The sequence below is a fragment of the Nelumbo nucifera genome, chromosome 5 (genome assembly GCF_055504915.1).
Source record: "Nelumbo nucifera cultivar China Antique chromosome 5, China Antique-T2T, whole genome shotgun sequence".
Lineage (NCBI taxonomy): Eukaryota > Viridiplantae > Streptophyta > Magnoliopsida > Proteales > Nelumbonaceae > Nelumbo > Nelumbo nucifera.
In genome coordinates this window covers 10,258,729-10,274,074 of record NC_142653.1, presented here as the reverse complement: position 1 = coordinate 10,274,074, position 15,346 = coordinate 10,258,729, and the positions used below count along the sequence as shown (strand labels likewise).

General features: G+C 39.8%; 2 protein-coding genes across 4 annotated transcripts; one reads left to right on the top strand and one right to left on the bottom strand.

Moving 5' to 3' along the window:
• Positions 1-1,511: 1,511 nt before the first annotated feature.
• Positions 1,512-14,568, top strand: LOC104606805 (putative E3 ubiquitin ligase SUD1). 3 transcript variants are annotated; one of them, XR_016076187.1, is made up of 10 exons: positions 1,512-2,084; positions 2,819-3,460; positions 6,232-7,011; positions 7,128-7,339; positions 7,430-7,804; positions 10,294-10,454; positions 10,536-10,699; positions 10,786-10,932; positions 11,193-11,957; positions 12,998-14,568. XR_016076187.1 is itself a non-coding variant. In XM_010272184.3 (9 exons), exons 1-9 carry the CDS (start codon positions 1,785-1,787, stop codon positions 11,703-11,705), a joined length of 3,291 nt encoding a protein of 1,096 aa, XP_010270486.1. In that variant the 5' UTR covers positions 1,512-1,784; the 3' UTR covers positions 11,706-12,016. The 3 variants fall into 3 exon arrangements, 2 of the variants coding, with proteins under 2 accessions (XP_010270486.1, XP_010270478.1); XM_010272184.3 differs by lacking the exon at positions 12,998-14,568 and having other exon boundaries at positions 10,297-10,454; positions 11,193-12,016; XM_010272176.3 differs by lacking the exon at positions 12,998-14,568 and having other exon boundaries at positions 11,193-12,016.
• LOC104606816 (putative acetyltransferase At3g50280) lies at positions 12,847-14,451 on the bottom strand. Its single transcript, XM_010272194.3, has one exon. The coding sequence runs from the start codon at positions 14,449-14,451 to the stop codon at positions 13,078-13,080; it is 1,374 nt and encodes a 457-aa protein (XP_010270496.1). The 3' UTR covers positions 12,847-13,077.
• Positions 14,569-15,346: the final 778 nt, after the last annotated feature.

Here is a 15,346-nt window from a genome sequence, read left to right as displayed (position 1 = left end):
AGAAAAAAGGAATGAATTTGTGCTTTTGGAGAAGAAAGGAATACCGGAACTGGAAGGTTAATTACAATGGATGGTGATTAGCTTTTTAGATCCCGTATCGCATGGGTTAAATCGGTAATTGAGCAACTTTTCCGTGTTCGAGAACCGTTATAATGGTTCCCATGGAAAATGTACTTTCCGGAGGGTGGGTACCGAATCCGGATCTCTTGCCCACGTTTATCTCTGCCACACATGGAGAACATCTCATCCTCTGCATAGTATTATGCAGGGAGAGAGATTCCCAATTCACGGAGGGTAGTGTGTTGTGGGTAGACGTGGGCAGGAGATCCAAACTCGTGGATACCCACTGGAATCGTTGATCATCTCCTACCTCAGTCTTTACATGGGTAAGTGGAAATGCAACTGAACATTTGCATTTAGCACGGAAATTTATTAAGGCAACTCTTGCTCAGGGAAGTGTGTTACCTGGATACCAAAAAACTAAGGGATAATAACTTTTTCAGCCCACCACAATTCTTAGTCCCACTGTACAGGTGGGATGAATCTTGACTGTGAATTGATGCTAAATCCACAGGCAAGATGTGATTTATAGTGGGGGGGGGGGCTACTACTTAATTTCAGAATTTTATACCTAAGTTAGTAAAAGAAAAAACCAATACTGCTAGAAAGACATGATACTAAAAGGCTTTTGTCCAATCAAACAACCCCTGCTGAATTTTGATAGATCCCACTTAATTGGTTACCACTTACTCTACTAAAATCTCAACCTAAACGTTTCAAGCCTCGTCATGTGAGGCATGTCCCAAACTCCCAAATAAAATATACATTTTATAATTTTCTGCTATTTTTTCCATATGGCTACAGAACTAATTTTCCCCAAAATCCATAATCAATCCCCTAAATTCTGGTGAAGGCAGGATTTGATCCCTCTAACCAAGAACCAAGTAGAGACCTTGTCAATAAACCAATTGGCACTTTCGTAATTTCCTGCTAATCAGTATCAGCCAAATAACCAATTAGGGGTGCAAATGAAATGGATCATGGTTATGTATGTATGTATAAGTTATTTATTTAGTTGTGATATCTTTGTGTTGCGTTTTTTGTAATTTTTATAAAGATAATATATATAATAAAAATAATTGAAAAATATTTGTATTTTTTGTTTCACTTTATGTAAAGTGTTTAAATTTTTTCGTTTTAATAGTTCATTAAATTTTAATATCCAACATCCTTTAATAGACTCGAATTCAAATTGACCTTTTGCGAGATCCGATTGAGTCATCAGGTCGATCGGATTCGGATACATCCGATTTGAACTCGATCCGATCCGTTTGCATCTCCATACCAGTAGCTGTTCTGTTTTAATCGGAGAAGGAAAAAACATCTGTCACGTGAAAGGCCAGAATCCTCTACACAAACCGGACGATACTGGACCAATCACAATGTAACATCACCATGCACCCTGACGTACGGTACGCATATTTACGGTTTGAGCGGTGTATATCGTAAATTGCCCAGCATTACGTGTAGAACGTAGACGATTAATCCAACTCTTAGCAAATCCGGAGTCCAGATACCGCCGGGATGGATTATTACTATTTATACGAGTTTACGGGCAATATTTCCTGTCTTGCTCTTTGTTTCATCTAAAAACTCTCGTCTTCCCGGGGTGAGACATAGCAACAATCCAAGGCAGACAGAGAGAGAGAGGGAGAGAGAGAGAGATCGGGGACAATAAGAAGCGGGGGCAAACCCTAAATTTGTTGTTTGGTGGTTAGGCAGCCATGGAAATTGCAGCCGCACCATCAACCTCGCACGACAGCGAGAGAGACAGGAACATTATCTCGGTTGAGAGCTTCGATGGTTCGTCTTCTTCCCTTTCTAGTCCCGTGAAAACCGAGAACAACATACCTAGCAAGTACGACGAAGAGGACGATGAAGAGGACGTTTGTCGGATTTGCCGAAATCCCGGCGATGCCGAGAACCCTCTTCGGTATCCCTGTGCTTGTAGTGGAAGTATCAAATACGTGCACCAAGATTGTCTCCTCCAGTGGCTCAATCACAGCAACGCTCGCCAGTGTGAGGTATGTTTTTGCCTCATCGCTCTTGTTTTTTCAGGCGCTTGCTTTATTTGTCAGTTTTTCCGAGGTATTTATTTTTTAGGTGGAGTGATCTATTCTCTGTAATTTTCTTTTCCCTTTTTGGTATTCGCCTTTGAATTGTTTCTGAACATGCATTTTTATGAGTGTTCCATTTTCTTGAGAGGTTAGATGATGAACGTGAGGGCGGGGGAGGGGGGTAAGAATTTCATGTTATGAAGTTTGAGTTGTTATAGTTCCTAAAAATGGAATGCTCATGACGCGATCTGGATATGGATAAATGTTTTGGTTTCTCTCCCTTTCTGATGACAATTAACGACCTTTAGCAATTAAGTGGATGACGGAATTATCCTTTTTCAAATGATAAATAGACTGCAAACCATCATATGTTCAAGGCCTACTAGACTTGGGGCTGCCCTTCTGTGATGACGTATCTTGGTTTCCGGTAACTTAGATAAATTCAACTCTTCATTTAGATAACAATTTTAGGTGTTTGGAATTTGCTTTTTCTGTCTCCTTAGTAAGGGATCACAAAGATCAAGTCAAAATGGAAATACGGGCTCAATGTAATATTTTTAAGACGGCAAGTAGACGTTATTTCGGAACATTCTTGGTAGAGCTGTCTAGTTGTGTGTGTTTGGATCTTATTTTGCAGTTTTTATCAATAACGTTGAATTTTGAATAGCAAGGGATCACTTTTTGCTTTTGATACATGACAGGTATGCAAACATGCATTTTCTTTCTCTCCTGTTTATGCTGAAAATGCTCCAGCAAGGCTTCCTGTCCAGGAATTTATAGTTGGGATGGCAATGAAGGCCTGCCATGTTCTTCAGTTCTTCTTGCGCCTTGCATTTGTGCTATCTGTTTGGCTCCTCATCATACCCTTCATTACATATTGGATTTGGAGACTGGCTTTTGTGAGGAGTCTTGGTGAAGCTCAGAGATTATTCCTGAGTCATATGTCCACAACAGCTATCCTTACTGACTGTCTCCATGGGTTTCTACTTTCTGCTAGCATTGTTTTTATTTTTCTGGGAGCTACTTCTTTGAGGGATTACTTTAGACATCTGCGAGAGCTTGGGGGGCAGGAGGCTGAAAGAGAAGATGAAGGTGAAAGAAATGGTGTGCGTGCTGCAAGAGAAGATGTTGGAGTACAAGGTATTGCTGGTGCTGGTCAAATAATTAGAAGGAATGCAGAAAATGTTGCTGCTCGGTTGGAGATGCAGGCTGCACGCCTTGAAGCACATGTTGAACAAATGTTTGATGGTCTTGATGATGCTGATGGCGCAGAAGATGTACCTTTCGATGAGCTTGTTGGCATGCAAGGTCCTGTTTTTCATTTGGTTGAAAATGCATTTACTGTGAGTCTACCTTCTCTGCTTAATTCTAGATCCTTATTTTTCTGATACACCGGTGTTTCTGTTCTTTTTGTCAGTAGCTTTTAATTGATCTTTAACTTAATGGGATTTTTAATTTGTTTTCTTCTACATCCTGGGCTCTGGAAGAGTACAGCAGCAATCAAGGTTTAAAATGTCAATTTCAATGGAAGTGTCCACCACTTAAAAATAAGAAATAATTTGGAGATATAAAAAATTTGTATATTTTCGTAAAAATTTTATAACATTTTAAGTATCAAATATCAGTTTATGAAATATTTGCTAATATTTTTAAAAATTATAAGTCATTTCCTTTTAAATGATTAAATCATTTTAAAGTGAGATGCTTCTAAAATGATTATACCATTTCAAGATGGCCTCTTCCACTACTTGGAATAAACTTAAGGGTTTAAAACTGATTATATAGTGAAAGGTGCTAACCAGCTGGTCGGTAAGGTCTCCTGCTGGTCGTAGCAGAGGCTTGGGATGGGCTACCTCCCATTGTGTAGCTCTTCAGAAGAAATAAAAAAAAATGATTATATAGTGTCTTTTTGATCAGTAACTGAATGTTTATTGCTTAAAAACAGAATTTTACATTGGTAATGTACAAGAATTACATGATATGTTTAAAAACTTGAAAGTAGAGTGACCTCAATCCTGATACTCCAAGTTACCTTTGTCAAAACTATTTTTCATACATTTATCCCCCCCCCCCCCCAAGAGGTCTGACACCCAAAATAGCTGGCTGGCTTCTTTGGATTTCTGGCCTAGCAGAACATTGACTAGGCTGTTAGCATACCTCTTTACCCAACTGAAATTAATTATCAATTCTCTTATAATCTGTGTTCTTGTATTTTTAAGGTCCGTTTTTTTTACTTCAATCCAACCAACCCAATACCATCTTGGTATCACCAATCACCATGTTGTCAAAATTTAGTGGTTTAGACAATTTGATACCATGAAGGACAACCATAAATTTGGCTCTTGTCAAGTTTGATACCATGAAGAACAACCATAAATTTGGCACTTGTCAAGTTCCAATTTCCCATTGTCCCCAAATATAAGTAGAGGAAGAGGCCTTGACTATCTCTAAAGATACCCCTATTTCCAGACTGTCCAGTGTTGCCTAAACTGCATCTGTCAAAATTCATTTTGACCATACATTGTGATGGTGGAGTCTCAATCGATGAGTATTTTGTTTCTTACCAGAGGAGCTTGAGCCACCATTCCAACATCTAATCATTTCAATAGTCGAGAAATTTGCAAAAGTATCCATTGTCTTAACCCAATTAGCAACTTGCACCGAAATATTCTCTATTATTGTTTCCTTTTCTGTCTTGGAAAATTGTTGTATAGTATTGGCTGTTGATATTTTAGTCATAAATATTACTTTATTATATTACCTTTAATATAAAAGTTATGATTTGCATATCTATATTTTTTTAACTATCACATTGTTAATAAGAGTTTAAAATATTGAAGCAATGGTTAAATTATATATATTTTTTGAAATATTTCATAAAGGAAAATATAATGGGTTTAAAGATGGTTAGAACAAATTATTTGGATGATATCTATGTTTATGTAAATTGAAAGCTTTATATCAAAAAAGTAAAACTTGTTGAGAACAATATGTGCATGATTTCTACATAAGCAATTTTTCCCCTCTGTTTCTATTAACTTTTTTTTTATATCTTCTAAAGGGCTACACAACAGGGGGTAGCTGATCCCCCAATCCAGGTGCAGGCAGGATTCACTCCCAAGTCTCCGCTACGACCAGCAGGAGACCTTACCAACCAGCACCTTGCTCTGTTTCTATTAACTCTGCAATAATTAGGACATTATGGGAGGTAATAGATGGAGCATTTTTGACATAATCCCCTCCTCCCCCAATGGTCCAATTTCTTTCTCCTTGTGCACTTGAGGGGGGGGGATTGATTTAACATATGTGTAGTTGCAAAATATGAGTTACAATTTTGAACTCAGTTAATAGAATCACAGGGGGGGGGGGGCTGAATTAGTGGGAGTCAAAATATGGGTTCTGATCTTTAAATGGTAAAATCTGAGGCTGATACGTGCTAGAATGTGGGTTTGAGTCTAAGATTAGCCACTTTTTTGAAGGATGGGTGGAATTTATACACTTAGAAACCAGGTTTTTTATGTTTCAGAATTATACAAATAGAAAGGGGTGGGGGCGGGGTGGGGGTGATCTTTTCACCCTTTTATCTACCAGAAAACTTCCATGATTACTCAGTGCACAATAGTGTATTTCTGTTCAAATTTTGAACTTACCTGAAGAGAGGGTTGCAGATTCCATTCTGATTGTTCCTACCATTTTGGATGGTCTTTTAATAACATTATAGGGGATTATTGTATACTTGTCTATATATTGTGAGCTTTCAAAGAGGAATAAGAGAAAAAGAAGGAATTTTCCATGCTTTTTCTAATTTTTTTCTGGATCTTCCACAGGAAGTTTTATTAGATTAGAGAGGTGAAATGTTCCTTACAAAGCTATGTCTTTCTACTTTTTGTGACAGTTTTTCAATCTTTTGACGACACTCGTTGCCTCTGAAATTGCCACTAGTGATTTACAATGTTGTATTTATGGTTTAGCTGGAACTTGAAAAACAAGTAATTGTTTTGTGCCTGTTGAATACTTGAATTACACCATGTGGGTATGCTAGCTTATTTTTTTTCTTCCATTGTTCAGGAAGCTTTATTATATGAATATTCCTAATTGTTTTTTCTCTATACAGGTTCTAGCAAGCAATATGATATTCCTTGGTGTTGTAATATTTGTGCCATTTTCGCTAGGCAGGATTGTCCTCCATTACACATCTCGGCTTTTTTCTTCAGCTACAAGCCCAGTGTTGTCAACTGGCATGCCACTTACAGAGTCAGCCCTCTCGTTGGCAAATATTACATTGAATAATGCAGTAACTGCTGTTACAAATTTGTCATCTGAAAGTTACAAGGATGGTCTGCTTGGTCATGTTGTGGAAGTGGTTGCAGAATCATTGAATGCGAGCATGGCTACTATAGATGAAGCCTCAAACAGTCTTAGCAAACCAGTTTCAGCTGATCTCTTCAGAGGGGTTACTGTTGGAATGTCACGCCTCTCTGATGTTACTACTCTTGCCATTGGGTACTTGTTTATATTCTCTCTGGTCTTCTTCTACCTTGGAATTGTTGCTTTGATTCGTTATACCAGGGGTGAGCCTTTGACTATGGGGAGGTTTTATGGTATCACGTCCATGGCAGAAGCAATTCCATCCCTTGTCAGACAATTTTTGGCAGCAATGAGACATTTAATGACTATGGTTAAGGTTGCTTTCCTTTTGGTGATTGAACTTGGGGTTTTCCCTCTTATGTGTGGGTGGTGGCTTGATGTTTGTACCTTAAGGATGCTTGGAAAAACAATTTCCCGGAGGGTTGAGTTCTTTTCAATCTCTCCCCTAGCAAGCTCTTTGTTACATTGGGTTGTAGGAATCATATATATGCTCCAAATAAGCATTTTCGTCAGCCTTCTCCGAGGGGTATAAATATAATCCTCTAACTTCTGGTCATGCTTATGTCATTATTTTTGTAATGTTGGTGATCTTGTCTCCTTTCTTATGATGTAATCAACAATTTAGCATCCTGCTTGTAATAGGTCTTGCGCAATGGAGTTCTATACTTTCTTAGGGACCCTGCTGATCCAAACTACAATCCATTTCGTGACCTAATTGATGACCCTGTGCACAAGCATGCTCGTCGAGTTCTATTGTCTGTGGCTGTTTATGGGAGCTTGATTGTGATGCTGGTTTTTTTACCTGTCAAACTTGCAATGCGATTGGCACCCAATATCTTCCCGCTGGATATTTCGTAAGTTGGACCCATATTTTGTGGCACTTTCTTTTCTCTTATTCAGTTGCTTAATCTTTTTCTGATATTGGAAGTATTTGCATCTTGCAGTATATCTGACCCATTTACCGAGATTCCTGCAGACATGCTGCTCTTTCAAATCTGCATACCATTTGCTACTGAGCATTTTCGGTTGCGAGCAACAATTAAAGCACTTCTCCGCCAGTGGTTTAAACTGGTTGGTTGGGCACTAGGATTAACTGACTTTTTGTTGCCCAGACCTGAGGATAATGGTGGCCTGGAAAATGGAAATAATGGGCTGGTAAGGCAGGACAGACTACGTGATATACAACAAGGTGGAGTTGCACAGCAAGATCGACCCCTGGTAGCACTCATGGGTCCTGGAGATGCAAATAGAGGTATACATATGCCACCAAACTCCAATATTGGTGAAGAATATGATGGTGATGAGCAGGTTGATTCTGAGTAAGTATTTTGTCTCTAAGGCTGTACATAGTACCTACAATTTCATGGTTGATTAGACAGCGAAAATTTGAAATTACTTCAAGAGACAACTGCGCCACCACCTCGGTCTTGCTGGTATTCGAGGTACAGTAAGGGACCGAAGGGGCAATATATGCTGGACTTTTAGTGGTCCAATTGGCTTGGTTGACTCCACAAAGGCTGAAGTGATGGCTACTTTCACTGGAATCAGGATATTAAAAAAGTTTGGAATTCAGAACTTGATCATTGCAGGTGATTCAGCAAATCAGTGTTTTAAAAGTGCAAGGCGCAGGGGTCAATTTGCGCCTAAGGCGCAAGGCGCAAGGCGAGGCACGCGCCTTTTTGAAGCAAGGCGCAAAAATACAAAAAAAAATGCTAAAAAAATAAAAAAATGTTAGAAAATTCAAAAGAAAAGCCAAAAAATTCAAAAAAAAAAATTAAACATAACATTACTAAAAAATATAAAGTTAAATTTTAAAATAATGTTTTAAAAAACCTATTATCTAAAATTAAAATACATAAACATAAGATGTAAAGCATATTCAAATGAGAATTTAAAAATAAAATCAAACATATAAAACATTTTCAAGCATGTAAAAGCTCTAATCTCTTTTTTCACTCAATTGCAGTACTTCACATAGCTAATGTAATGTAAAATATATTACATTCCTGATTCTACGAGCTGCCTTTGTGCCACGCCCCTCGAGGCAAGTTCAAACAGGTCTACGTTAGGTCTTAAATTCTTAGTTTTCACACAAAAAAATAATGATGTTATAGTTTTAATTGCTTTTTAAGAATACATTTTATTAGGATGAATGAATGAACAACATTACCAAATTGGGGGTCCTTTTCAAGCATTAGGCGCATGCCTAGGTGCACCAGGCGTGCGCCTTTTGAAAGGGCTGCGCCTAGGACCTAGGCGAGGCGCATACCCTAAAATGTGCCTTGCCTGTGTGCGTAGGCGCATCTTTTAAATCACTGCAGCAAATACGATAAAATGGTTAAGAGACAAAGTGGGGGGGGGGTCCTTGGAGATTGAATCATTATCTGACTGAAACTTGGGATTCTTTGGATTGTTTGAATGTTAACTTAGTTTGGATTCCTAGGGAACACAATCATACTTCAGATGGCCTAGCTAAGTTTGGTGTGTACTTGGAGCCATTTGTATAGCGACAAGCTTCCTCCTTTGTAACTTGTAGGGGTTCTTCCCCCGCTTTGTATATCTCCCCATGTTCCCTCTCTTTTTCTTAATGAATTCTGGTTAAATTTTCTCAAAAAAAGAAATTACTTCAAGAGAATATTATACTTTTATGGTCCATTCTCATCCTTTTAAATATTTTTAGTTGCTGAAGGTTGGTGCACAAATGAAGGGTTGCACCACTTGGTCACCATGCACCTGGTGTGCCTTGAGCCTCATGCGGGTGCCTCAATTAAATTTTGCTCCTTTTACACGTTTTGAAGCATGGTGTTTCACTCACCGAAGCTCTAAGAACCCCCTTTTTGCTAATGTTCATTCATTCTTCTTAATACAAGATGTTTTTAAAAGATAAAGAACTATAATTAAAATTATGAAATGTTTTTTTTTTGTATAGATTGGAAGTTTCATATGCTTGAATTGTTGAGTGCTTGAATATATTTATGTGTTATGTTTTGCTTTTATTTTTGCATCTTCACTTTGAATATGTTTTATGCGTTATGTTTATTAATTTTAATTTGAGCTAATAGGCTTTTTAAAATATTTAGTTTAAAATTAAAGTTTGCACTTTTTAATTTTTTTGATTTATTTTGCATTTTTTTTTTGAAATCTTTAAAAGTTTTCTGCCTTGCTTCAAAAAGGCGCACACCTTGCCTTGTGTCTTGCACCTTGGGTGCAAAAAGTCCTTTGCACTTTTTTTTTCCATCTTGGATTTTAAAACATTGGTTTAACTACATAATTTTTATGGCTTAGTCAGATTGTAATTATGACTTAGATAGTAGCCTGTCAGGTATTTGGAGAACTGGAAATATATGAAAATAGTAGGTTATGTAGGAGAGCAGCTTGTGGAGATTTGGGGTTGGTGCAAAACATTGATGAAATGTTTCAGAGTATTGACTTTCGAACTGCTATCTCGAAATGAACAAAAAGAGAGCGCTAGCTAGTATTCTGACTCAAGATCATAATCCACCTAATCAATCTAAAGGAAGGTCAGAAGGGTTAGAGAACTTTCATGGTTTAGTGAGTGACGTTAGTGTTGGTGTACATTTTAGATTTTACAGTTTTTTTGTTGTTCGGGTACATTTTACATATTGCATTATAATAATATTCCTGAATATTCAGCAATGTCTTCTATTCATGGTGGTTTTCTTTCACTTGTGCTCTTTATCATGCTATGGGTTTTTGTCATGTAGGGTATTGCTGTCTTTTTCTTGGTTAGTTTGGTCTGGGGGGTTCATGTTTTACCCTTGGGAACTTACAAAATGTGAACTCTTAGCAGGTACAATTTTGTACTTCGGATCGTGCTGTTGTTGGTTCTGGCATGGATGACACTGCTTCTCTTCAACTCGGCCTTGATTATTGTGCCCGTTTCACTTGGACGTGCAATTTTCAATGCTGTTCCTCTTCTCCCGATAACTCATGGCATTAAGTGCAATGGTAATCTGGTTATAGATTCTTGTTTTTGATCTGCACCATTTATGCTTGTAGGTTGAAATTTCTGACTACTTCTTTCCTTAGATTTATATGCATTCGTCATTGGAAGCTATGCCATATGGACTCTTGTAGCTGGAGCCAGGTATTCTATTGAGCATGTTCAAACACGGAGAGCAGGTGTCCTTTTAAACCTAATTGGGAAATGGTGTGGAATCATCCTGAAAAGCTGTGCTCTGTTGTCAATATGGGTAAGCCATCTCACTGAGAAAGATAATATGTGGTTCAAACATTTTCTCTTTTCATTATATCTTTAATGTTTATTGTTGTGCTCCAGATATTCATCATTCCGGTTTTGATTGGTCTTCTATTTGAACTTTTGGTGATTGTACCAATGCGGGTTCCTGTGGATGAAAGCCCGGTTTTCCTCTTGTATCAGGACTGGGCACTTGGACTCATCTTTCTTAAGATCTGGACCAGATTGGTAAGTGTTCTATATGCTTCTAAGTCTTTGCCAACCAGAACTGGTGCTTACTGTCTGGTGCACACAAAGGGCTTATATACAGTGCAGGGTGGCTATGTAATGTAGCCACAATAGACATCTACCCAAAGATCTTGTGGCTCGAATGAAATTAATTGATGATGGAAACAAAGTTGACTATGGAGGGCAGAAACAAATGAAGTACGTTGGTGCATTCTTATAAGCTAACAAGGAAAAAATGATTTATTTTGTTATGGATACAGGTTATGCTGGATCACATGACACCTCTAGTGGATGAGAGCTGGCGAATAAAGTTTGAAAGGGTGAGAGATGATGGCTTCTTCCGCATGAGAGGGCTTTGGGTTCTGCGGGAGATTGTGGCCCCAATTATGATGAAGTTGCTGACAGCGTTGTGTGTTCCTTATGTATTTGCAAAAGGGGTCTTCCCTGTGCTTGGCTATCCGTTAATAGTAAACTCAACTGTCTACCGGTTTGCCTGGTTGGGTTGCCTCAGTTTCAGCTTCTTGTATTTCTGTGCTAAAAGATTTCATGTTTGGTTCACCAACCTTCACAATTCCATTAGGGATGATCGCTATCTAATTGGCCGAAGGCTGCATAATTTTCGGGAGGATACAGCAGAGAATGGCAGCGAGGCTGAGATTGTTCGAGAGACACCAAATGTAAATTTGCAGAATGCTGGATTAATCCAACGTGAGCAAGAGGCTGATGTGGGGGTGAGACTGAGGCGAGCTAATTGGCATAATCTCCAAAATTAAAGGCTGGATGTATAAGTTGGGTGCAGTGGCCGGACGATGAAGTGGATGGAGGTCTTGTGGATAAGCATAGAGCTTGATGACTAGCCAGTAGCTTCTTTCTGTGTTGGGATTTCTCCCCATGGTTGTTTGGGGGAGAGGCGGAGAGCTATTGAAGAGTAGATCAGATTTACCTTCTGAAACGTGATTTTGCTATCACGTCTATAGCGGATGAAGAATAGCAACAATGAGCTCTGGAAACATGAAGTACAAACGGTAATGTTTCCTGATTAATATATGATTCAACGTCTAAATTAATGACTGTTAATTTTGAATTGTGCCTCTTGATCATATCCGATCGAATCGTGACCGTTGATGAGATCAACGGTCAGCATTGTACCAAAATCAAAGCCGCCATTTGTGAGTCACGTTGGTGCGCCCGAAGTGCGTCTTTAAAACGCCTCATTGCATCACATACATGCACGTCGTGTGCGTTGCGCGGTATCAAACCCCCATTCTCCTTTATTATTTTTAAGGACTGAAAATCAGTTTCTATTAAAATACTGAAAACAAAGCTTATAGTTTTTCAACGTGTGACAAGTTCAAAACTAGGTTTTGTAAGAAAAAAATTAATTTTTCAGTCAAGTGTGTAAGTACAATTTCTCCTGTAATTGGCCAATCAAACCCATTGGATTTAATCTCTTATGAGATTAAAATCCAACAGGGGTGGGTAGAGTTTTAGTGAGTGGGAGATCCGGAGTCTCTTCATGCAAAAAGGAATTTGGATCTGCTGGTCATGTTCACCCAATTGCACATCTGAAATTTGGATCTGCTAGATGAGAGCCTGACCAACAATGTAATGTGGTTGAGATCAGCCTCAGTGCTCACAAGACTACTCACACCGTTTGCATAACCTTAAGTCATGCATTGTGAATATTTATACTTGTATCCAGAATAACTGCGAATGACGGAGACGGAGGATGTGAGCCCTGAAGCCTATTTCGTTGTTGTCAGCCAATCCCCTCTTCTATACTACAAGCGTGTCCTTTCTAGCAAATAACTGGTCGAAACATCTATTCCATTGCCTTTAAAGTATGGAACCTTTGTACGCTTGTTATAATTGATCCCAACTTTCTTTTTCGGTGAATTAATGCACTCCACGGAAGAACTCTGAAATTATAGCTCTTTATAGTCTATTAGTAGCACGGCATACGGCAGAATTAAGAATTCTGGGGTGTGCTCTCAATCTCATAAACATTGGATGCAGCGTTAAAAACCTAAAACTTCTATCATATTCTCTGCATCTTTATTTCCAGATTTTGGGCACAAGTGACAGACGAGATGGCTGTCGCCGGTCGTGGTCGTGGCAATTACATGTGGGTGATGAAAACAACATTTAGTGGTGTTTGTCCAAGGAGACTGCTTCCATAAACTCCTCATCCGACTCCAGTGCGCTCATTTTCTCAGGTGAAAGGCACACCTCCAAATCCACGCTCCCTCCCCCTTCTTTTCCTGGGAATGACGATACCTTTCCGTCGAACTTGTTAGCAAACCCACTTCGAATTGCTACTCCTTGTCCCCACCCAAAATCATTCCCTCCATACATGTCAAATCTAGGCGAGCTTCCAATCATCACGCTGTATGGATCAAAGAATCGTCCGATCTGGTAGAGTGAAGGGGCCTTCATCCATGTCTCCAACCAGCTGCGCAACACACTGTCCGTGTGATTGACCACAGCCTGATGCAACATCCAAGCTGCCCACCCAAGATCATGGCTTAGTAGTTCACCTGCTGTGGTGGTTCCGCTCACTGTCTGAATGCAATTGCCGAAGTAGTCTGGCGATATTGGCGGGTTTAATCTCGTTCTGTTGTTGATAGCCAACCTGCAGCTGGTTTTTTGGTTAGAAGGTAGATTACGCACCCGCGTCACGGACCTCCAAACCAGTGCACACAAAGACTGGAACGTGGAGATGACGGTAGTCTTGCTTTCTGCATTTGCCCTTGCTTTCAGTCTTGCCAAGGATTGTGGTGAGAAGTGGAATATCCTCTCTCTCAGTGGGGGTGGTCTGTATCTGTCAATGAATTCGCTGTGGTGAGTGAAAGGCAGGTTGATGATGGGACCTTGGCCGTCGGGGAACCAGCGCTTCAGTACGGGCGGGCGTGAGATATAGTCCTTTCCTTGGTCCCTGGTGAGCTCGGCCCAGGTGTTAAAGAAATGCCAGAAAGAGGTACCATCACCAATGGTGTGGTTGAAGGAACAACCTACGAATACACCATCTAGTAACTCCGTCACCTGCACAGCAAGCAGAGGCATAGTGTGGCCATCGTGGTTGACAGCTCCATCATGGGTAAAGAAGGACTGGACAAAATGGGGTACGTCGATTGGGGAGAGGACATCGGCTACCGTCACATCTGCAACTGCGTGTATAAATTCGGCTCCGGGAGAATCTTTGCAGTCAACGAAAACTGTGTAAGGAGGAGGGTTATCTCGTTTCTGTACTGTTACGAAGCGACCGGCAAGGGGGAAGAAATGAACCAGTGTGCGAGAGAGAGAGTGTTTGAGGCGATTAATGATGGCATCGATGCTGGGATAGTCTTGGTTGTCGGAAGGTGGAGGTTTGGCGAAGAGAAGACCCTTTTGGATGTAGTGCACGGTGAGCATGGCGAGATCCCATGGGTTCAAGTAGTAAGGCTGGCTTGATTCATCGGGAAGATGCGCTGGTTTGACGGAGCATCTAGAGATGTGACGAACAGTAACAGGAGTTGTCATGGCGTTGTAACCTGTGACACAACACAAGTTTTGATGGACTAGCGGATCTCTCTCGCGCTCTCTCTTCTTCTCTTGATTTTATACATACATGACCAACTTGTAGCGCAAGACGCCAGCGAGCCAAAGAAGTAGGTAAGCTCCATATATATAACTGTTGCGACTGAAGTAGGTAGTAAGTGCAATTACTTGGAACTTTCACTAGCTTTTTCACAACTGCATTAACCTTACTTGAACTTTGACCAGTTTATACATTTCGATTAGGGTTTTTAGCATAGCATATAAGGGCAATTTTTGGGTTTAATATCAATAAAAATAATATATTTAAATCAATTTAAAAAATAGATTAATTTTTTAAAAATAATATTAATAAAGGACAAAAATATTATTCATCATCTTCTTCTTGCCATTTGTTCACCGTCTGCCACTGCCCGCCACCACCGTCCGCGCTGCCGCCTTCACCTCCGGTAACGTTGCCGGAGGTGGCGGCGGCGGCGCTGGTGATTTCTCTATCTAACGCCTTCACCTTCAACAACGTTACCGGAGATGGGTGGAGACAGAGGTGGCGGTGGCGGCGGGCAGAAAAATAATCATCAAAACCGCCGCCGCCACCTCTGTCTCCGGCCACCTCCGGCAACGTTTCCAGAGACGGGGGCGGCGACGGGCGGCAACGTACGGCGGCGGATGGTGGCTCTGATGAACAAATGACAAGAAGAAGATGAACGATATTTTTATTCTTTATTGATATTATTTTTAAAAAGTTAATATATTTTTAAATATATTAATTTTCTTAATATCAAATCTCAAAAGTTACCCTTCTATGCTATTACCCCCTTAAACTTATCCCTTAATTCAACGCTAGGAATGAGCACAGATCTGTTGAGAGCAAAACAATTAT